Genomic DNA, 25,000 nt, shown 5'->3' with positions numbered 1-25,000 from the left:
GAAAGGAGTAACCAAGGGTGAAGTGGTGACTGGAGTATAATTTAAAAGATATTTACCTGCCTTAAAACAGGGCGGGCCGTGGACTGATCACACAACAGAAGAAAGGAATTTATCAGGTAAGCATAAATTATGTTTTCTTCTGTTATGTGTGATCAGTCCACGGGTCATCATTACTTCTGGGATACCAATACCAAAGCAAAAGTACACGGATGACGGGAGGGATAGGCAGGCTCATTATACAGAAGGAACCACTGCCTGAAGAACCTTTCTCCCAAAAATAGCCTCCGAAGAAGCAAAAGTGTCAAATTTGTAAAATTTGGAAAAAGTATGAAGCGAAGACCAAGTTGCAGCCTTGCAAATCTGTTCAACAGAGGCCTCATTCTTAAAGGCCCAAGTGGAAGCCACAGCTCTAGTGGAGTGAGCTGTAATTCTTTCAGGAGGCTGCTGTCCAGCAGTCTCATAGGCTAAACGTATTATGCTACGAAGCCAAAAAGAGAGAGAGGTAGCAGAAGCTTTTTGACCTCTCCTCTGTCCAGAGTAAACGACAAACAAGGAAGAAGTTTGGCGAAAATCTTTAGTTGCCTGCAAGTAGAACTTGAGGGCACGAACTACATCCAGATTGTGTAAAAGACGTTCCTTCTTTGAAGAAGGATTTGGACACAAGGATGGGACAACAATCTCTTGATTGATGTTCCTGTTAGTGACTACCTTAGGTAAGAACCCAGGTTTAGTACGCAGAACTACCTTGTCTGAGTGAAAAATCAGATAAGGGGAATCACAATGTAAGGCTGATAACTCAGAGACTCTTCGAGCAGAGGAAATAGCCATTAAAAACAGAACTTTCCAAGATAACATTTTTATATCAATGGAATGAAGGGGTTCAAACGGAACACCCTGTAAAACGTTAAGAACTAAGTTTAAACTCCATGGTGGAGCAACAGCTTTAAACACAGGCTTGATCCTAGCTAAAGCCTGACAAAAGGACTGGACGTCTGGACTTTCTGACAGACGTCTGCGTAACAAGATGGACAGAGCTGAAATCTGTCCCTTTAATGAACTAGCTGATAAACCCTTTTCTAAACCTTCTTGTAGAAAGGACAATATCCTAGCGATCCTAACCTTACTCCAGGAGTAACCTTTGGATTCGCACCAGTATAGGTATTTCCGCCATATTTTATGGTAAATCCTTCTGGTAACAGGCTTCCTAGCCTGAATCAGGGTATCAATAACCGACTCAGAAAAACCACGTTTTGATAAAATCAAGCGTTCAATTTCCAAGCAGTCAGCTTCAGAGAAGTTAGATTTTGATGTTTGAATGGACCCTGTATCAGAAGGTCCTGTCTTAGAGGTAGAGACCAAGGCGGACAGGATGACATGTCCACTAGATCTGCATACCAAGTCCTGCGTGGCCAAGCAGGTGCTATTAGAATTACTGATGCTCTCTCCTGTTTGATTTTGGCAATCAATCGAGGAAGCAGCGGGAAGGGTGGAAACACATAAGCCATCCTGAAGTTCCAAGGTGCTGTCAAAGCATCTATCAGAACTGCTCCCGGATCCCTGGATCTGGACCCGTAGCGAGGAAGTTTGGCGTTCTGGCGAGACGCCATGAGATCTATCTCTGGTTTGCCCCAACGTCGAAGTATTTGGGCAAAGACCTCCGGATGAAGTTCCCACTCCCCCGGATGAAGAGTCTGGCGACTCAAGAAATCCGCCTCCCAGTTCTCCACTCCCGGGATGTGGATTGCTGACAGGTGGCAAGAGTGAGACTCTGCCCAGCGAATTATCTTTGATACTTCCATCATTGCTAGGGAGCTTCTTGTCCCTCCCTGATGGTTGATGTAAGCTACAGTCGTGATGTTGTCCGACTGAAACCTGATGAACCCCCGAGTTATTAACTGGGGCCAAGCCAGAAGGGCATTGAGAACTGCTCTCAATTCCAGAATGTTTATTGGAAGGAGACTCTCCTCCTGATTCCATAGTCCCTGAGCCTTCAGAGAATTCCAGACAGCGCCCCAACCTAGTAGGCTGGCGTCTGTTGTTACAATTGTCCAGTCTGGCCTGCTGAATGGCATCCCCCTGGACAGGTGTGGCCGATGAAGCCACCATAGAAGAGAATTTCTGGTCTCTTGATTCAGATTCAGAGTAGGGGACAAATCTGAGTAATCCCCATTCCACTGACTTAGCATGCATAATTGCAGCGGTCTGAGGTGTAGGCGTGCAAACGGTACTATGTCCATTGCCGCTACCATTAAGCCGATCACCTCCATGCATTGAGCTACTGACGGGTGTTGAATGGAATGAAGGACGCGGCATGCATTTTGAAGTTTTGTTAACCTGTCTTCTGTCAGGTAAATCTTCATTTCTACAGAATCTATAAGAGTCCCCAAGAATGGAACTCTTGTGAGAGGAAAGAGAGAACTCTTCTTTTCGTTCACTTTCCATCCATGCGACCTTAGAAATGCCAGAACTAACTCTGTATGAGACTTGGCAGTTTGAAAGCTTGAAGCTTGTATTAGAATGTCGTCTAGGTACGGAGCTACCGAAATCCCTCGCGGTCTTAGTACCGCTAGAAGGGTACCCAGAACCTTTGTGAAGATTCTTGGAGCCGTAGCCAATCCGAATGGAAGAGCTACAAACTGGTAGTGCCTGTCTAAGAAGGCAAACCTTAGATACCGGTGATGATCTTTGTGGATCGGTATGTGAAGGTAAGCATCCTTTAAATCCACTGTGGTCATGTACTGACCCTCTTGGATCATGGGTAAGATTGTCCGAATAGTTTCCATTTTGAACGATGGAACTCTTAGGAATTTGTTTAGAGTCTTTAAATCTAAGATTGGCCTGAAAGTTCCCTCTTTTTTGGGAACCACAAACAGGTTTGAGTAGAACCCTTGTCCTTGTTCCGACCACGGAACCGGATGGATCACTCCCATTGTTAACAGATCTTGTACGCAGCGTAGAAACGCTTCTTTCTTTATCTGGTTTGTTGACAACCTTGACAGATGAAATCTCCCTCTTGGGGGAGATAATTTGAAGTCTAGAAGGTATCCCTGAGATATGATCTCTAGTGCCCAGGGATCCTGAACATCTCTTGCCCAGGCCTGGGCGAAGAGAGAGAGTCTGCCCCCTACTAGATCCGGTCCCGGATCGGGGGCTCTCGGTTCATGCTGTCTTTGGGGCAGCAGCAGGTTTCCTGGCCTGCTTGCTTTTGTTCCAGGACTGGTTAGGCTTCCAGCCTTGCCTGTAACGAGCAACAGCTCCTTCCTGTTTTGGTGCAGTGGAGGTTGATGCTGCTCCTGTTTTGAAATTCCGAAAGGGACGAAAATTAGACTGTCTAGCCTTAGCTTTGGCCTTGTCTTGAGGTAGGGCGTGGCCCTTACCTCCCGTAATGTCAGCGATAATTTCTTTCAAACCGGGCCCGAATAAGGACTGCCCCTTGAAAGGTATATTAAGTAATTTGGACTTAGAAGTAACATCAGCTGACCAGGATTTTAGCCACAGTGCCCTGCGTGCCTGTATGGCGAATCCTGAGTTCTTAGCCGTAAGTTTGGTTAAATGTACTACGGCCTCCGAAATGAAAGAATTAGCTAGTTTAAGGACTCTAAGCCTGTCCGTAATGTCGTCTAGCGTAGAGGAACTAAGGTTCTCTTCAAGCGACTCAATCCAAAATGCTGCCGCAGCCGTAATCGGCGCGATACATGCAAGGGGTTGTAATATAAAACCTTGTTGAACAAACATTTTCTTAAGGTAACCCTCTAATTTTTTATCCATTGGATCTGAGAAAGCACAGCTATCCTCCACCGGGATAGTGGTACGCTTAGCTAAAGTAGAAACTGCTCCCTCCACCTTGGGGACCGTTTGCCATAAGTCCCGAGTGGTGGCGTCTATTGGAAACATCTTTCTAAATATTGGAGGGGGTGAGAACGGCACACCGGGTCTATCCCACTCCTTAGTAACAATTTCAGTTAGTCTCTTAGGTATAGGAAAAACGTCAGTACTCGCCGGTACCGCAAAGTATTTATCCAACCTACACAGTTTCTCTGGTATTGCAACAGTGTTACAATCGTTGAGAGCTGCTAAGACCTCCCCTAGTAGTACACGGAGGTTCTCCAATTTAAATTTAAAATTTGAAATATCTGAGTCCAATCTGTTTGGATCAGAACCGTCACCCACAGAATGAAGCTCTCCGTCCTCATGCTCTGCGAGCTGTGACGCAGTATCAGACATGGCCCTAGCATTGTCAGCGCACTCTGTTCTCACCCCAGAGTGATCACGCTTGCCTCTTAGTTCAGGTAATTTAGACAAAACTTCAGTCATAACAGTAGCCATATCTTGTAATGTTATCTGTAATGGCCGCCCAGATGTACTAGGCGCCAAAATATCACGCACCTCCCGGGCGGGAGATGCAGGTACTGTCGCGTGAGGCGAGTTAGTCGGCATAACTCTCCCCTCGCTGTTTGGTGAAATTTGTTCACATTGTACAGATTGACTTTTATTTAAAGTAGCATCAATACAGTTAGTACATAAATTTCTATTGGGCTCCACCTTGGCATTGGAACAAATGACACAGATATCTTCCTCTGAGTCAGACATGTTTAACACACTAGCAAAAAAACTTACAACTTGGTTATAATCTTTTTTTAGCAAAAAAACGCACTGTGCCTCAAAGAGGTACTAACGATTAAATGACAGTTGAAATAATGAACTGAAAAACAGTTATTTCATCAAACTTTAAAACAACACAACTTTTAGCAAAGGTTTGTTCCCATTAGTAAATAACAACACTAATTAAATTTGTACATAAGAAAACAAAACAACGTTTTTTATACACAGTCACTATAAGAATTCTCACAGCTCTGCTGAGAGAATTTACCTCCCTTCAAAGAAGTTTGAAGACCCCTGAGATCTGTCAGAGATGAACCGGATCATGCAGGAAATATAAAAGTAGCTGACTGGAATTTTTTGATGCGTAGCAAAGAGCGCCAAAAACGGCCCCTCCCTCTCCCACACAGCAGTGAAGAGAAACGAAACTGTCACAATTAAAGCAAAAAACTGCCAAGTGGAAAATAATGCCCAAATATTTATTCACACAGTACCTCAGCAATGTAAACGATTCTACATTCCAGCAAAAACGTTTAACATGAGAATAGTTATTAAAAGGATTAGTGACCTTTAACACAGTAGTTCCGGTGAAATACCATCCCCAGAATACTGAAGTGTATACATACATGTCATTTTAACGGTATGGCAGGCTTTTCTCATCAATTCCATTCAGAAAATAAAAACTGCCACATACCTCAATGCAGATTCATCTGCCCGCTGTCCCCTGATCTGAAGCCTTTACCTCCCTCAGATGGTCGAGAACAGCCATATGATCTTAACGACTCCGGTTAAAATCATAGTAAAAAATCTCTGTCAGATTCTTCCTCAAACTCTGCCAGAGAAGTAATAACACGCTCCGGTGCTATTTTAAAATAACAAACTTTTGATTGAAGTCATAAAAACTAAGTATAATCACCATAGTCCTCTCACACATCCTATCTAGTCGTTGGGTGCAAGAGAATGACTGGGACTGACGTAGAGGGGAGGAGCTATATGCAGCTCTGCTGGGTGAATCCTCTTGCATTTCCTGTTGGGGAGGAGTTATATCCCAGAAGTAATGATGACCCGTGGACTGATCACACATAACAGAAGAAATCCGGACGTAGAAGGAATAGTAGCCAGCACCGCAAATTAGAACATAGTGGTTTCGTTACAGGGAATCTATATTTCCCAGACATTGTTAGACTACATTGTCAGTGGCTCCAAAACAAACCAGGCTTTAAAAAACAGCTGGTGCATAGATTAAATGGCTACAGGGTGCATGGACATTGGGGACACATCTCACATTTCTAAGCACTGGGCCCAAAATTTTGGTATCCATGGTAACCTGGCACCAAGTATTCTCAAACCCTACTATAGTCTAGATCTAGTCTTTTAAGTGGTTTCATTGGAATTAGAGTATTTTTTTTTGTGTGTTTTTTAATGGTCATAAAAAAAAATAATAAAAATAAAAACAAAACCCATCACCAACAACCACAACCAACTCTTTGGCCTGCTTGTTATATATGTAGTAAGAAAAAGACCCTTCTCACCTGTAAGCAGTTTAAGGAGTGCACAAGGAAACATTTCCTTCAACAATAAGATTCAAGAGCATATGCCTTAAAAATATTTACAAACCAGGTATAGAAAACTCGAGTCACTGGCTGAATGGTCATTTTCCATGAAAGTATAAGAAAGTAAAAGTATACTTTCAGTTGGTGGAGTTTGGCAGCCATTTCAAACTGGCCAGAAACAATATTCATTTCAAAATAACTGTTTTACCATTCCTGCTACATGATATATAAAGCGTACAGTAAGCTATTCACAGCTTAATCTAAGGTAAGACTTTAAGATGACTAAGGTGTAGACTGCCCCTTTAATGAAAATTTTTACGAGTGTGATTAGTGTATTCAGCTAAAAAGAGCAAAAGCTACAGGAATGTCTTCAATGTTTTATAGAAATGAAACACAAGATTAGAACAAAAATGTAAGCCTACGTAGATTAGAGCGTCACAACTCTTCTCTGATGGTTTCACAAAAAACATACTATATGTAACTTAAGTACTTAAATTACCTAATTCAATTTGTTTTTAGCTTTGCTTTATATTGAGTCCTTGAGTGTAACCGGAACACAAAGATCAAGGGTGTCACATGAATTTCAAATACTCCAATAGGTGTCTCCATTCAGAATGGAACGCACTGTGCTAGGTGCAACATGGCATCTAGCTAAAATTAGATAATTAATAAAGTTACGATAGAAGGAAAGGCGTAAACTTTAGCCTTATAAACATTTGTACATACTTAAAGCCATAATTAAAAACTCTAGTCGTATAAACGTGTACATACTTAAAGCCATAATTAAAAACTCTAGCCTTATAAACGTGTACATACTTAAAGCCATAATTAAAGGAACTGCCTTAAGCAGCTTCCTTTGTGTGATATGCATAAAATACCAAAGAATAATCTTTACGTTTCCTCCTTCAAACATTCAGAATTTCGGGAAGAGCTGCTCTTGGCAAAAAACTCAGACTCAGAATCTCTGTGAAAAAACGATGTCCTCATACTGTAAAATAAGTTAGAAGGAGCCATCTGTCCTATGGGAGGGGCACAATATTTTACCTAATTAACCATATAGAGTATTTGAACCCGGCAATCGTATAAATGTCAGCGGCCATAAAAAAAATACATAGAGAGACCCAATACTGTAATATCACGTTATATGAATTAAAATGTGCTGAATATAACATTTTATATGATTAACTTCTGGAAAGGGTTAAACACGCACAGATTATGTCCACTCCGGAGCCATAATCTCCATGAAAAAACGATGTCCTCATACTGTAAAATAAGTTAAAAGGAGCCATTTGTCCTATGGGAGGGGCACAAGATTATGTCCACTCCGGAGCCATAATTCATTGCTGATCCCGAGCAGGAGAGCCAATAAGTTAACTGGGAGCATTGATTAAACTACCAAATCACCAGCTGTGCATTATTATGTGATGTCCCTTTAACTTTACCGGGATATATTCAACCTATAAGACACTACTGTGGTTCTACAATGATGCACATTATTGTTTCTCTGCTTTCTGAGACAATGAATTATACAATAAGCTCCTACTACTTACAAAAAGTCTGAAGTAGTCAAAACCTAAAAGTATAAAACTCCATACAGTACAGAGAACCTAAGGCAGGAAATACAGAAAAAAACCTGAGGATCTCACGGGACTAAGATACATTATATACTATGTGAGAAAAAAATTCACATAGTATATAATCACATATAATGCACATCTGTAATACAAATCCTCCTCAAACAGGGAAGTGTTAAAGAAATAGCTTCCAATTCACACAAATCGCATGCAGTATCCATCTGTTATATACATTAAAGGGACAGTAAAGTAAAAAAAAATCTTTCATGATTTAAAATAGGGCATGTCATTTTAAACAACTTCCCAATTTACTTTTATTACCACCAATTTTGCTTTGTTCTCTTAGTATTCTTAGTTGAAAGCTAAATCTAGGAGGTTCATGTGATAATTTCTTAGACCATGAAGACTGCCTCTAATCTGAAAGCATTTTGACAGTTTTTCACCACTAGAGGGCGTTAGTTCATGTGTTTCATATAGATAACATTGAGCTCAGGCACGTGAAGCTCCTAGGAGTCAGCACTGTTTGGCTAAAAATGCAAGTCTGTCAGAAGAACTGAAATAAGGGGGCAGTGTGCAGAGGGATAGATACAAGGTAATCACAGAGGTAAAAAGTATATTATAACTGTGTTGGTTAAGCAAAATTGGGGAATGGGTAATAAAGGGATTATCTACCTTTTTAAACAAAAATTCTGTTGTTTACTGTCCCTTTAAGAATATTTGCTAACTAAAATTATTCACACCATTTAAAAATGGTAAACTGCCTCACAAAGATTTTTACTTCAAAACAAGCAGATAAGCGCTGCAGAGTTCAACATAGTAGTAGTCTTTCTTAAAGGGACAGTCAAAAGTAAACTTACATGATTCAGATAGGGCATGTAATTTTAAACAACTTTCCAGTTTACTGTTCTCATCAAATTTGCTTTGTTCTCTTGGTATTCTCTGTTAAAACCTAAACCTAGGTAGGCTCATACGCAAACTTCTAACCCCTTGAAAGCCACCTCTTATCATTGTGACAGTTTTTCACAGCTAGACAGCGCTAGTTCATGTGCGACATATAGATAATATTGTGCTCATGCCTGTGGAGTCACCACTGACTGGCTAAATGCAAGTCTGTCAAAAGAATTGAAATAAGGAGGCAGTCTGCAGAGCATTAGATACAAGGCAATGACAGAGGAAAAAACCCATAAATTATACTTACCTGATAATTTTATTTCCATCGTGGGGAGGAGAGTCCATGACTTCATTCATTACTTTTGGGAAATAAGAACCTGGCCACCAGGCTTAAATACCTCCCCCACTCTCCAGTCATTCTGCAGAAGGAACAAGGAACAGTAAGAGAAATATCAGGGTATAAATGGTGCCAGAAGATAAATTAAATTTAGGCTCGCCAACCGGAGTTACGGGCAGGAGCCGTGGACTCTCCTCCCCACAATGGAAATAAAATTATCAGGTAAGCATAATTTATGTTTTCCATCTAAAGGGGAGGAGAGTCAATGGCTTAATTCATTACTTTTGGGAAACATATACCTAAGCTTTAAAGGACACTGAATGAAACCGGGAGGGTAAAAATGCGGACCCTAATCTAAGGGCACCACAGCCTGTAAAACCTCTCTCCCAAAAACAGCTTCTGCAGAAGCAAAAACATCAAATTTGTGAAACTTTGTAAAAAGTGTGTGAGGACCAGGTAGCCGCCTTCCAAATCTGCTCCATAGAGGCCTCATTCTTGAAGGCCCAAGACGAAGCCACAGCTCTAATTGAATGAGCCGTGATCCTCTGAGGAGGCTTATGTCCCGCGGTCTCGTAGGCCAAGCGAATCAAGCTCCTCAACCAAAAGGACAAAGAAGTAGAAGAGGCCCTCTGCCCCTTGCGCTTCCCGGAATACATCACAAAAAGAGATGCAGATTGTCTGAAATCCTTCGAAGCCTGAAGATAGAACTTTAAGGCCCGAACCACATCCAGATTATAAAGTAACCTCTCCTTAGAAGAAGGGTTAGGACACAAAGAAGGAACAATTATGTCCTGATTGATTAAGGTTAGACACCAACTTGGTAAGAAACCACAAACCGGTGCGAAAAACAGCCTTATCCGCATGAAAGACCAGATAAGGAGGCTCGAATTGCAAAGCAGCCAGCTCAGATACTCTGAGTGCCGATGCAATGGCCAACAGAAAGAGAACCTTCCAGGACAGAATCTTAATGTCGATAGAATGCATAGGTTCAAACGAAACCCTCTGCAATAGCTTAAGTACCAAGTTTAAGCTCCATGGAGGAGCAGACTGCCTAAAGACAGGTCTGATTCTAGAGAGAGCCTGAACAAAAGATTGAATGTCAGGAAGCTCAGCGACTTTCCTGTGCAAGAAGACTGATAAAGCCAAAATCGGTCCCTTTAAGGAACTGGCGTGAAGACCCTTCTCCAAACCTTCTTGGAGAGAAGACAGAAACCTGGATACCTTCACCTTATGCCAAGGATATCCGTGTTTCTCACACCAAGAAAAGTAAGTCCTCCACACTTTATGGTAGATGCGACGAGTGACTGGCTTCCTTGCCTGAATTAGAGTATCAATCACACTTTCAGAAAAACCTCTCTTGGCTAAAACTAGGCGTTTAATCTCCACGCAGTCAGCCTCAGAGAAACGAGATTTTGATGTTGAAAGGGACCCTGTTCAAGCAGATCTCTGTGACAGGGTAACTTCCATGGCCGAGAGGAGGACATCACCACCAGATCCGCAAACCACGTCCTCCGCAGCCACGAAGGACCAATCAGGATGGCCGAAGCTCGCTCCTGCTTGATGCGTGCCACTACACGAGGTAGAAGTGGTAACGGTGGAGAAATGTAAGCTAGGCTGAATCCCCAAGGCATCAATAAGGCACATCTATCAGCTCTGCCTGGGGATCCCTCAACCTCGACCCGTATTGGGGTAGCTTGCAAATGAGTCTGGACGCCATGAGATCTATCTCCGGCGTTCCCCACATTAGACAGATCTCCGCAAACACTTCGGGGTGAAGAGACCATTCCCCCGGACGGAAGGATTGCCTGCTGAGAAAGTCCGCTTTCCAGTTATCCACACCTGGAATGTGAATCGCTGAGAACAAGCAGCTGTGAGACTCCGCCCACTCCAAAATCGCATACACCTCCCTCATTGCTAGGGAGTTCCTCGTTCCCCCCTGGTGGTTGATGTAAGCCACCGAGGTAATGTCGGCCTGGAATCTGATGAAGCTGAACTACCCCAGAGGAGGCCACGCCCTCAGAGCATTGTAGATTGCTCGAAGTTCAAGAATATTTTTCAGAAGGAGAGACTCCTCCCAGGTCCATTTTCCTTGTGCCAATCTGGCACCCTAAACCGCTGCCCATCCTGCCAGACTCGCGTCCGTGGTTACAATCTCCCAGGACGGTCTTAGGAAGGATGTCCCCAGGGACAGATACTCCAGACGGATCCATCAAGAGAGGGAGTCCCTGGTCCGAGCATCCATGGATATCCGCTGTGATAGATCTGAATGATCGCTGTTCCACTATCTCAACATACACAATTGAAGAGGTCTGAGATGGAACCTGGCGAAAGGGGTGACATCTATGCTGGAAACCATGAGCCCGATCATCTCCATACACTGAGACACAGAAGGGCTTGAGTAAGACTGAAGGTAAGACAGGTGGACACAATCTTCCTGCATCGATCTGTGAGAAATATTTTCATGGACATAGAGTCTATTATCGTGCCCAGGAACTCCCCCCTGTTGCTGGTAACCAGGGAAATTTTCCTGAGTTGATCTTTTAACCGTGAGATTGGAGCAATAAAAAGAGCCCTCGAATGATCCTCTGCAAGGCTGAAGGACAGCACCTGGACTAGGATGTCGTCCAAATAGGGCACCACAGCAATGCCCCTGGATCTGGCCACTGCAAGAAGCGCTACCAGAACCTTTGTGAAGACTCTCGGGCCCATCAGAACACAGGTATTGAAATGAAGCGCTATACTATCCACTCTCTGGGCCGTCGCCAGGCCAAAGGGAAGGGCCACAAACTGGAAGTGTTGGTCCAGAAATGCAAATCTTAGGAACTTGAAGTGATCCCTGAGAATTGGAACATGAAGGTAAGCATCCTTCAAGTCCATCGTCGTCATGAACTGTCCCTCTTGAACTAGGGGCAGAATAGATCTGATCGTTTCCATTTTGAACGATGGAACAGCCAGAAACTTGTTTAAACTCTTTCGGTCCAGAATCAGGCGGAACGTGCCCTCCTTCTTTGGGACCACAAAGAGATTTGAATAGTACCCTAGACCCCTTTCTGCTCGGGGTACTGGTACGATAACACTTAGAGAGGAGAGATCATTCACACAATCTAGAAAGGCCTCTCTCTTTTCTGGTATTGAAGACAGGTTTGACAGGAGGAATCTGCCCCTAGGAGGATGGGACCTGAACCCTATCCTGTAACCCTAGGCGACAACCTCCAGAACCCAAGGGTCCTGAACGTCCTGTAACCAGGCTTTGGAGAAAAGAGACAATCTGCCCTCAACTTGGTCCGGAGACCGGTTGGGGGCTGCCCCTTCATGCCGATTTAGTCTCGGCGGGCTTCTTGTTCTGCTTGGACTTGTTCCAAGACTGAGCAGGCTTCCAAGTTCCCCTGGACTCATCCGCTTTTGCGGCGGGCTGCTGGCGCTGGGCCTTGTCCGCGCGAAAGGGATGAAAAGTAAATACTTTAGGCTTCGCCTTCTTATCCTGCGGTAGGAAAGCTCCCTTGCCTCCCGTAACCGTGGATATGATCGAATCCAATCCTGGACTGAACAGAATCTTTTCTTGAAAAGGCAGGGACTTAGAGGTCATGTCCGCAGACCAAGACTTTAGCCACATAGCCCTGCAAGCTAAAACGGAGAATCCTGAAACCTTTGCACTCAGGCGAATAATTTGCATATTGGCGTGACAAATGAAAGAATTGGCAACCTTCAACGCCCTAATCTTATCCTGTATCGTCGATGGAAGTCTCCCTCTCGAACATCTAACACAGAGATTCACACCAATATGTCACAGCTCCGGCAACTGTGACTACAGCCACTGCCGGTTGAAAAACAAACCCCTTATGTTGAAACATTTTCCTTAACATGTTTTCCAACATTTTATCCATGGGCTCTTTAAACGACAAACTCTCCTTGAGAGGAATAGTCGTCCGCTTATAGATGGGACCATCCACCTTAGGGACAGTCCCCCACAGCTCGAGCTGAGAGTCTGGAAAGGGGAACAGTTTCTTAAAGGAAGTAGAAGGGTTAAAGGAAGAATCTAATCACTCCCAATCATTCTTAATATTAGCAATCTTATCAGGAACCGGGAAGGTCTGAGGCACCATCCTGTCCTTGTATACCTTATCAAGCTTAGGCATTGAAGGTTGCTCCGGAAGCTTTGGTTCCGGAACCTCCAGAGTAGAAAGCACTTGCTTCAGCAAAAAGCGCAAATTCTCCACCCTAAACCTTAAGTCAGGCTCCTCCGCAGCCGGAGGATGAGATGACACAGACTTCAACCCACAAGTTCAAGAAAACGGCAGCACCACCTTAATATGCAGTAAATCCTCTATTTTATATGTAGGAGCAGGTACAAAATGAGTACGTTTCGAGTCACATACCCTTAGTCATGTCCATTACAACTGTGTATTACAACAACCTTAAATACCTTAACCAGGTGAACTGGCTCATCCTCTTTAACTATTACTTATATTTTTAATTCTGGTTCAATCCAGCTTCTCCTATTGGCAGAGGAGTGAAACTTCAATACAAAATAAAACAAAACAAAATACACACATACAGATATGTAGCAGGTTAGCCTATCAAAACTTCGACCCAGAAGGAGCCTCCTCCGAAGAGTCGGAGTGGGCTCATCATCATATAACGCCTCTGATATTTCCATAGGTGTAGACAACCCCTGGGACGGGCCACCATGATACGCCCTACGCATGCGCTTAGCAGAACGTGGTAAGGCATGGATCACTTTCGATACCGCCGTTTGCAGTTGATCCGCAAAATATGACAGCCAACGAATCTCTCCCGTAGGCGTAATGGTTTGACCCAGGGGAGCAGCATCTGCACTCGGAAATGAAAGCACGGAACGCACCTCCCGGGACGGGGAGCCCTCAGAGGTTGGCGGCTTAGTAGTACTAGACATCCCTTTAGTTTTAGATGTTGCAACTTTATCAAGGCATGTGGAACATAGTTGAGCAGGCTGATCTACAAGAACATCCTCACAATAAATACAGGAATGAGACCTTGTTAAAGAGGGAGTACCTTCTAACGCGTCAGAGTCCTCCATAGCTTGCGCTTTTATTATGGAGTAGACTAGCTAAAAAAAAACAGGCACCTTTATACTCCAATGGCCGTGGCTCCTATGACCCAAAATACAGAAATCGCTTTGTCTCCTATGCCGCTGATCCACAGAGGAAGTGAAACTGGGATGCCTCGCAGGACCGCCCCTGCACTAAGGAGAAAACACGCCAAAATCGGCCTCGCAAATACTCACGGAAGTCAACCTGAAGTTCCACCATTGCCAGAGACACATATCGCACATAACGCAGCAAAAACACAATAAACATTATTATGTATAAACCCACCTGTTCAATAATCCCCTCACTAGGAATATTAACCCTTGATTCCATAAGATAAAAGGCGCCACACTGTGACCCTGTCTTCTGTGTTAGCATTATGTATAAAAAATGAAACGATCTTACCAGAATCAATGCCTTGGAACAGGAACACGGCCCTTCAAGTGTGACAGGTAGAAGCATCGCTCCTGACATGGACTTGGAGTACAGAAAGCAGGCAGCAAAACTTGTCAACGCTGATTCTTGTGGAGCTGTTAATATAAGTCGGGATGGTTTCGCAGAAAGACTCTCCCTGCATCTCCAGACTAACTTTCATCCAGGCTCTCACTGAGAGGCTGACAGGATTACTTAAAACTCTAGTCCTATTCTTAAGAGTACTACCCTCCATAAGAGACTACTCTGAATCTTCTGACACCTCTCTGCCATCCTCTTGTGATGAAAGGCAAAGAATGACTTGGGGATGAGGTGAGTGGGGGAGGTATTTAAGCCTTTGGCTGGGGTGTCTCTGCCTCCTCCTGGTGGCCAGGTTCTTATTTTCCAAAAGTAGTGAATGAAGCCGTGGACTCTCCTCCCCTTTAGATGAACATAACTGTGTTGGGGAATAGGTAATAAAGAGATTATCTATCTTTCTAAGCAACAATAATTTTGGAGTAAATTGTCCCTTTAACTTTGCTTTGGCCAGAGGATTACCAGCAATGCATAAGAATTAAAGGGGGGTATGAAAAGCAGACAACTCATTTTAACACTGCATTGAGAGGTCAAAACATGACAAAGTCTTCAGTCCGATTTTTTCCTTCAAATGATTTGTGTGTCGTATATGTAGGTGCGACTCATAACATGCTATAAAGTAAAACAAATTTTGGAAAAAACAAAAGCAGAATCTCAAGTAATGTTAAAAATGTTACAAAAAATGTTACAATTTGGTTTAGACGTTGGGATTGCACAGTAAATATATAAAACACAGAAATAAGGCGCTCAATTACCTTTCCGTGTATTCTCCGTCACATCCACCCCAAACTGGATGATGTCACCAGAGAGAATCTCACAGGGTGGACTTTCTTCTGACCCACGACTCAACCTCTGGCTGTTTATGAAGGTACCATTACTGCTCTTAGTGTCTTGCAGGTAGAACTAGAAAACAAATGAAAGACACTTCAGAAGAAAATACAAGGTTCATACAAAACAGCTGGGCTTTAGGAATGCAAACAAACATCTTCTATAGCATTTTTACTTATGTTATTCATTATAGTTTGACCATTTTAAAGGATGTGAAGGTAAAAAAAAAAAACTTGGTTCAAATAGAGAGTGCAACTTTTATCAGACTTTTCGACTTCTATTGTATCCTTAGCTGAAAAAGCATATCTAGGTAGACTCAGGAGCACCAGTGCATTACTGGGAGATAGTCTGTGATTGGTAGCTACACATATATGCCTCTTGTCATTGGTACACCGAATATGTACAGCTTGGTCTTAGAAGCACATTCATGTGCTAAAGGTTACCTTAACTATGTGTTTAATCCCTTTGCACATAATTATATGTAAGCAACAGTGAAATAATAAAATGCTCTAACAGTGTATTTTCTTTTCCCACTTATGTCCCTTTAAATAAAAATATCAGATACTTCATAAAAGGAATATTAAAAAACACATACAGTACTTAGAAAAACAAAAATTATGCTTTCCAGATCATTTCCTTTCCTTCTGTATGAGGGGAGTCCACGGCTTCATTCATTACTTGTGGGAAATACAGAACCTGGCCACCAGGAGGAGGCAAAGACACCACAGCCAAAGGCTTAAATACCTTCCCCACTCCCCTCATCCCCCAGTCATTCTGCCGAGGGAACAAGGAACAGTAGGAGAAATATCAGGGTATAAAAGGTGGCAGAAGAATAACAAAAATGTAGGTCCGCCCAACTGAGAAAAACGGGCAGGGGCCATGGACTCTCCTCATACAGAAGGAAAGGAAATTATCTGGTAAGCATAATTTATGTTTTACTTCTTATTATCAGGAGAGTCCACAGCTTCATTCATTACTTGTGGGAAACATAAGCAAGCTCTAGAGGACACTGAATGAAAACGGGAGGGTAAAAAGAGAGGCAGAACCTATTCTGAGAGCACTACAGCCTGCAAAACCTCTCCCCGAAAAGTTGCTTCCGCCGAAGCAAAAACATAAAATTTCTAAAATTTTGAAAAGGTATGTGAGGACCAGGTAGCCGCCCTACAAATCTGCTCCATAGAGGCCTCATTCTTGAAGGCCAAAGACGAAGCTACAGCTCTAGTTGAATGGGCCGTAATCCTCTGAGGAGGCTTATATCCCGCTGATTCATATGCCAAACGAATAATGCTACTCAACCAAAAGGATAGGGAAGTGGAAGAAGACTTCTGCCCTCTACGCTTCCCAGAATAGACAAAAAACAAGGACGAAGACTGTCTAAATTTCTTCGTAGCCTGAAGATAGAATCACATCCAAATTAATCGCTCCTTCGAAGGAGGAGGATTGGCAGACAAGGAAGGAACCACAATCTCCTGATTTATGTTGCGATCAGACACAACCCTAGGGAGAAAAGCCAACCCAGAACGAAGAACAGCCTTAGCGTGAAAAAACAGTTAAGGAGGCTCACATGTCAAGGCCACCATCTCAGAAACTCTGCATGCCGAAGCAATAGCCAGTAGAAAAAGGACCTTCCACAACAGTAATTTAACGTCAACCGAATGCATAGGCTCAAACGGAGCCTATGCATTCGGCTGACGTTAAATTACGGAAAACTTTAAGAACTAGATTTAAGCTCCAAGGAGGAGCGGTAGGTCTAAACACAAGCCTGATCCTAGACAAAGCCTGAACAAAAGACTGTACATCAGGAAGCTCAGCGAGCCTCTTGTGCAATAACACAGATAGAGCTGAATCTGTTTCTTTAAGGAACTAGCAGCAAGTCCCTTCTACAAACCATCTTGGAGAAAGGAAAGAATTCTGGACACCTTGACCTTATGACAGGGGAATCCACGGTCTTCACACCAGAATAAGTAGGTCCTCCACACCTTATGAAAGATGCGACAGGTGACCGACTTTCTAGCTTGAATGAGTATCACTCACTCTCTCAGAAAAACCTCTTAGGACAAAGTGTTCAATCTCAACGCAGTCAGATGAACAAAAGGACCCTGTTCCAGCAGAGCCCTGCGACAAAATAACCACTATGGAGGAGATGAAGACACCCCCACCAGGTCTGCGAACCACATCCTTCGCGGCCACGATGGAGCAATTAGAATAGCCGAAGCTTGCTCCTGCTTGATGAGGGCCACTACACGAGGGAAAAGTGGTAACGGTGAAAAATGTAAACTAGGCTGAACCTCCAAGGCACTGCTAATGCATCTATCCGCTCGGCCTGAGGATCCCTGAACAGCGACCCGTATCTGGGTAGCTTGGTATTGAGTCGGGTCGCCATGAGATCTCTGGCGTCCCCCAAATGTTGCAAATCCGCAAACAGCTTGGGATGGAAAGGCCATTCCCCCGGATAAAAGAAAAATCCACTTTCCAGTTGTCTACACCCGGAATTTGGATTGCTGACAGTGAACAGTTGTGGGCCTCCGCCCATTCCAGAATCCGAAATACTTCCCTCATTGCTACGGAGGTCCTCGTTCCCCCTGATGGTTGATATAAGCCACAGAGGATATAATGTCCGATTGGAATCTGATAAACTGGGACTAACCCAGAAGAGGCCAAGCCTTCAGAGCATTGAAGATCGCTCGAAGTTCCAAAATGTTGATTGGGAGGAGAGATTCCTCTCGAGTCCACAGGCCCTGTGCCTTCCCAGCACCACAAACAGCTCCCTATCCTGATAGACTTGCGTTCGTAGTCACAATCTCCCAGGATGGTCTCAAGAAGGATGTCCCTTGGGACAGGTGATCTGGACAGAGCTACCAAGAGAGCGATTCTCTCGACCAGTTATTCAGAGAAATCTGTTGAGACAGATCTGAGTGGTTGCCATTCCACTGCCTCAGCATTCACAGCTGAAGAGGTCCGAGATGGAATCTGGTGAATGGCATGACATCTATGCTGGACACCATGAGTTCAATTACCTCCATACATTGGGCCACAGAGGACCCTTAAGCAGGTCTAGAGGGCAAAACAAATAGAAGTCATTTTGCAACGTCTCTGGTCTGTAAGAAATATCTTCATGCATATGGAATCTATTATCGTACCCAGGAATTCCACCCTGGTAATGGGAACCAGATAACTCTCTTCTAAGTTTATCTTCCATCCATGAGATCGAAGAAGAAGAAGAGCTCTTGAAGGGTACTCTGCCAGCTGACAGGACGGAGCCTGAACTAGGATGTTGTCCAAGTATGGCGCTACTGCAATACCTCTGAATCTCGCCACCGCGCGCAGAGCCCCCAGAACCTTCATAAAGACTCTTTCCTGGAGATTTCCTGGTGAAAGGCTTTCGAGCCTGAATTAAGGTATCAATGACCGACTCGGAGAAACCACGTTTTGATAAAATCAAGCAATCAATCTCCAAGCAGTCAGCCGCAGAGAAATTAGATTTGGATGTTTGAATGGACCTTGGAGTAGAAGGTCCTACCTCAGCGGCAGAGTCCATGGTGGAAGGGATGACTTGTCCATCAGATCTGCATACCAAGTACGAGACGCCATCAGATCCACTTCTGGTTTGCCCCATAGTTGAATCAGCTGGGCAAATACCTCTGGATGGAGCTCCCACTCCCCCGGATGAAAAGTCTGCCGACTTAGAAAATCCGCCTCTCAGTTCTCTACTCCTGGGATATGGATAGCTGAGAGATGGCAAGAGTGAACCCCTGCCCATAGAATTATCTTTGAAACCTCCAACATTGCCAGGGGGCTTCTTGTCCCCCCTGATGGTTGATATAGGCTACAGTCGTGATATTGTCCGACTGAAATCTGATGAACCTGACCGCAGCTAGTTGAGGCCAAGTCTGAAGAGCATTGAATATCGCTCTCAGTTCCAGAATGTTTATCGGAAAGAGGGCTTCCTCCTGAGTCCACGAACCCTGAGCCTTCAGGGAGTTCCAGACTGCACCCCAGCCCAGAAGGCTGGCATCTGTCGTCACTATTATCCACTCTGGCATGCGGAAACTCATTCCCCTGGACAGATGGACCCGAGAGAATCACCAGAGAAGAGAATCCCTGGTCTCTTGATCCAGATTTAGCAGAGGGGACAAATCTGTGTAGTCCCCATTTCACTGTTTGAGCATGCAAAGTTGCAGTGGTCTGAGATGTAGGCGGGCAAACAGAACTATGTCCATTGCCGCTACCATTAGGCCGATTGCTTCCATACACTGAGCCACTGACGGCCAAGAAGTGGAATGAAGAGCACGGCAGGAAGTTAGAAGCTTTGATAACCTGACCTCTGTCAGAAAAAATTTCATTTCTACTAAATCTATCAGTGTTCCTAGGAAGGAAACTCTTGTGAGAGGGGAGAGAGAACTCTTTTCTTCGTTCACCTTCCACCCGTGAGACCTCAGAAAAGCCAGAACAATGTCCGTATGGGACTTGGCGATTTGAAAAGTCGACGCCTGTATCAGAATGTCGTCTAGGTAAGGAGCCACCGCTATGCCCTGTGGCCTTAGAACCGCCAGTAGGGACCCTAGAACCTTCGTAAAGATTCTTGGTGCCGTGGCTAACCCGAAGGGAAGAGCCACAAACTGGTAATGCCTGTCTAAGAAGGCGAGCCTGAGGAACGGATGATGATCTCTGTGAATCGGAATGTGGAGATGTGCATCCTTTTTGTCCACGGTAGTCATATATTGACCCTCCTGGATCCAAGATTGGTCTGAAAGTTCCCTCTTTTTTGGGAACTATAAACAGATTTGAATAGAAGCCCTGCCCCTGTTCCTTCCTTGGAACTGGGTGGATCAGTCCCATAACCAGCAGGTCTTGAACACAACGTAAGAATGCCTCTCTCTTTATCTGGTTTACAGATAATTGTGAGAGATGAAATCTCTCCTCTGGAGATGAAGCTTTGAAGTCCAGAAGATATCCCTGGGAAACCTTCTCTAATGCCCAGGGATCCTGGACGTCTCTTGCCCAAGCCTGGGCGAAGAGAGAGAGTCTGCCCCGACTAGATCCAGTCCCGGATCGGGGGCTACTCCTTCATGCTGTCTTAGAGGCAGCCGCAGGTTTCTTGGCCTGTTTCCCCTTATTCCAAGCCTGGTTAGGTCTCCAGACTGGTTAGGACTGGGCAGAATTTCCCTCTTGCTTTGCATTAGAGGAAACTGAAGCTGCGCCACTCTTGAAGTTTCGAAAGGAACGAAAATTATTCTGTTTGATCCTAAACTTATTGGACCTATCCTGAGGAAGGGCGTGACCTTTTCCTCCAGTAATATCAGAAATGATCTCCTTCAGACCGGGCCCGAATAGGGTCTGTCCCTTGAAGGGGATGTTAAGAAGCTTAGACTTTGAAGTAATGTCTGCTGACCAGGACTTAAGCCATAGAGCCCTACGCGCCAAAATGGCAAAACCTGAATTCTTAGCCGTTAGCGTGGCTAAATGAAAAATGGCATCAGAAATAAAGGAGTTGGCTAACTTAAGAGCTTTAATCCTGTCTAGAATATCGTCTAACGGGGTCTCCACCTGTAGAGCCTCCTCAAGAGACTCAAACCAAAAAGCCGCTGCAGCAGTAACTGGGGCAATGCATGCAAGAGGCTGGAGAATAAAACCTTGATGTATAAAATTTTTCTTAAGGAGACCCTCCAATTTTGTATCCATAGGATCTAGGAAAGCACAACTGTCCTAGATGGGGATAGTTGTACGCTTAGCTAGGGTGGAGACTTCTCCCCCCACCTTAGGAACCGTCTGCCACGAGTCCCGTATGGTGGCATCTATGGGAAACATCTTTTTAAAAGCAGGAGGGGGAGAGAACGGCACACCTGGTCTATCCCATTCCTTAGTAATAATTTCAGAAAACCTCTTAGGGACTGGAAAAACATCGGTGTAAACGGGTACTGCAAAGTATTTGTCCATTTTACACAATTTCTCTAGAACCACAATGGGGTCACAGTCATCCAGAGTCGCTAAAACCTCCCTAAGCAATAAGCGGAGATGTTCAAGCTTAAATTTAAACGCTGTCATCTCAGAATCAGACTGAAGTAACGCCTTCCCTGAGTCTGAAATGTCACCCACAGATAGAAGCTCACCTGCCTCGGCTTCTGAGCATTGTGAGGGTATATCGGACACAGGCAATAAAGCGTCAGAAAGCTCTGTATTAATTCTAGCTCCAGAGCTGTCTTGCTTTCCTTGTAGCCCTGGCAGGTTGGAGAATACCTCTGTGAGGGTAGCATTCATAACTGCCGCCATATCCTGTAAGGTAAAAGAATTAGACGCGCTAGATGTACTTGGCGTCACTTGAGCGGGAGTTATAGGTTCTGACACATGGGGAGAGTTAGATGGCATAATCTCCCTCTTTTTAGTCAGAGAATCCCCTGGAGATAAATCTTTAAGCGCCATAATATGGTCTTTATAGTTTATAGAAATTTCAGTACATTTGGTACACATTCTAAGAGGGGGTTCCACAATGGCTTCCAAACATATTGAACAAGTAGTTTCCTCTATGTCAGACATGTTTAACAGACTAGTAATGAGACAAGCAAGCTTGGAAAACACTTTAATAAAAGTGAAACAGCAATTAAACAAAAATGTTACTGTGCCTTTAAGAGAAAAAAAACTAGCACTTAAACTGCAAAACATTAAAAAAAAAATACAGTAAAATCTTTGAAATTTTTACAGTATGTGTAAGGGACTAAAGCAACATTGCACCCACTTGCAAATGGATGATTAACCCCTTAGGCCCCAAACCGGATTGAAAAACGTTAAAAAAAACTTTAAAAATCAATTGAGCATCATGCCACAGCTCAGCTGAGGCTCCTACCTGCCCTTAAATACGATTTTGTGCAGAAATAACCCCTTTGAAATGGTTCTCAGATGCCAGAGGACTCTGCTAGGGAAGCTGGATGTCTCAGTCTGTATTAAAACTGCAGTTAGAGTGCTAAAGTAGGCCCCTCCCACCATGTAATGGATGTCAGAGGGGCCTTAAGAAAATACTCCTGGGAGTATCTGACTAGCCATGTGGAAACTAGGCCCCAAATAAAGATTTATCTCCCTCAGAGAAAAAACGTCCTATTTATGAAATCATGTAAACGTTTTGTCACTAAGCAATATGAATATTAACATGAGTATTACCCTGTTATGTAAGCATGATCCCAGTCGCTGTTAAATCACTGCATCAGGCTTACCTCAAATACACAAGGCTCTGTCAGCATTTTCTAGAACTTATTCCTCTCTCTAGAAATAAAAATACTGAACATACCTCAAAGCAGGTAATCTGCAGGCCGTTCCCCCAACTGAAGTTTTCCCATATTCATCAGTTATGTGTGGACCTTAGTTACAAACCGCTAAGATCATCAAATCTCCAGGCAGAATTCTTCTTCTAATTTCTGCCTGAGAGAAAAACAGTACAACGCCGGTACCGTTTAAAAATAACAAACTCTTGATTGAAGGTAAAACTACACTAAGTCACCACATATCTCTTAATACTTCCTTTCTTGTCGAGAGTTGCAAGAGAATGACTGGGGGTGGCAGTCAGGGGAGGAGCTATATAGACAGCTCTGCTGTGGGTGTCCTCTTGCAACTTCCTGTTGGGAAAGAGAATATCCCACAAGAAATGGATGAACCCGTGGACTGGATACACCTTACAAGAGAAAAAATCTTCTCACAGGAGGTCGTACTCTGAATCCTATTCGATACCCCTGAGAGACAATACTCAGAAACTATTTATTTCAGACAGAATTTGTCCAAACATCCTTGAAAAACCTTAATCTGCCGCCTACCAGCTGAGCTGGAATGAGGGCCGCACCTTCATGCGGACTTGGGGGCTGGCTTTGGTTTCTTAAAAGGCTTGGATTTATTCCAAACTGAAGAAGGTTTCCAATTAGAAACAGATTCCTTGGGGGAAGGAAAATTAGATTTCTGTTCCTTAATTTGTCGAAAGGAACTAAAGCGGTTAGAAGCTTTAGATTTAAACAAATAATAGGGGGCGCCCTTGGGAACACACAAAGTGAATAGTTATAATTATAAATAGCTTATACTAAATGTAATTCAGATAGATAATGTAAATATATAATTTCACACCATAGAGATTTTTTAGATATAACCTATTGGTACAAGATATTAATTAACACACAGTAATCATAAGACTAATTAGATATCACCCAATGTAGATAGATATCAATTGAAGGTACAAAGATGGTAAAATGTCCTTTAGTGAAAATCTTGAGGGTAGTATACAAAGGCAGCAATCTGTGGTGGTCCAGCCCAAGATCCAGATACAGCAATCTAGAACAATAAACAAAAACAGATGCGCCACATGGCCCAATATTGCAGGTTCCAGAGGATGATATATATGATAAATTAATGCACTCACATATATTAGAGCACCTCAGATGGTGCTAATGACACAGTCTGGGATCTATAACAGTCACCCAGCAGACCGACCTCCCGGATTGATACAGAGTCTGTATAAGATATAAAAACACAAAAAGCCTATATGGCCTAGTATTGTATGGCTGGGGTTATAGCACACCAGTAAGATATAAAGTTTAGACTCACATTTGGTAGAGCATCTCCAGTGATGCTATAGAGGCAGGCTGGGATCAATTCAGTCACCCAACAGACTTAATACCATGGCATACAGGATACAGCAGTCCTCATTGCTCGTCTATAGGTCAGTAAGGATAATTGCGACGCGTTTCTCAGTCTCAGACTGTTTCCTCAGGCATAAACTAGAGATTTACCCTTAGGTCTTTTAACCTGCGGCAAAAAAACTTCCTTCCCCCCCCCAGTGAGTTAAAATAATCGAATCCAACTGAGAACCAAATAACTTATTACCTTGGAAAGAAAGAGATAGCAATCTGGACTTAGAAGTCATGTCAGCATTCCAAGATTTAAGCCACAAAGCTCTTCTAGCTAAAATAGCTAAAGACATATTTTTAACATAAATTTTTACGATATCAAAAATGGCATCACAAATAAAATGCTTAGCATGTTGAAGCAAACAAACAATGCTAGACAAATCATAATCCAATTCTTGTTGCGCTAAATGTTCCAACCAAAAAGTTAATGCAGCTGCAACATCAGCCAAAGAAATTGCAGGCCTGAAAAGATGACCAGAATATAAATAGGCTTTTCTTAGATAAGATTCACGTTTCCTATCTAAAGGATCTTTAAAAGAAGTACCATCTTCCATAGGAATAGTAGTACGTTTAGCAAGAGTAGAAATAGCCCCATCAACTTTGGGGATCTTTTCCCAAAACTACAATGTAATTGCTGGCAAAGGATACAATTTTTTAAACCTTGAAGAAGGAATAAAAGATGGACCAGGCCTATTCCATTTCTTAGAAATCATATCAGAAATAGCATCAGGAACTAGAAAAACTCGGGAGTAACCACAGGAGGTTTATAAACAGAATTTAAATGTTTACTAATTTTAATATCAAGGGGACTAGTTTCCTCAATATCCAATGTAATCAACACTTCTTTTAACAAAGAACGAATGTACTTTATTTTAAATAAATAAGTAGATTTGTCAGTGTCAATATCTGAGGAAGGATCTTCTGAATCAGATAGATCCTCATCAGAGGAGGATAATTCAGTATGTTGTCGGTCATTTGAAATTTC

General features: G+C 43.3%; 1 protein-coding gene across 6 annotated transcripts in view; it reads right to left on the bottom strand.

Moving 5' to 3' along the window:
* The window catches only part of SLMAP (sarcolemma associated protein), a 494,984-nt gene that overhangs the window by 258,674 nt on the left and 211,310 nt on the right, over positions 1-25,000 (bottom strand). For all 6 annotated transcript variants that reach the window (XM_053720860.1, XM_053720859.1, XM_053720862.1 and 3 more), the window contains exon 2: positions 15,283-15,430. In XM_053720860.1, the coding sequence (XP_053576835.1) occupies positions 15,283-15,430 (148 nt within the window). The remainder of the gene's footprint in view (positions 1-15,282; positions 15,431-25,000) is intronic.

This window comes from Bombina bombina, chromosome 7, assembly GCF_027579735.1.
Source record: "Bombina bombina isolate aBomBom1 chromosome 7, aBomBom1.pri, whole genome shotgun sequence".
In the NCBI taxonomy this organism is placed as follows: domain Eukaryota; kingdom Metazoa; phylum Chordata; class Amphibia; order Anura; family Bombinatoridae; genus Bombina; species Bombina bombina.
The sequence above is the reverse complement of the archived record's forward strand: the minus strand, read 5'-3'. Positions and strand labels throughout refer to the sequence as shown.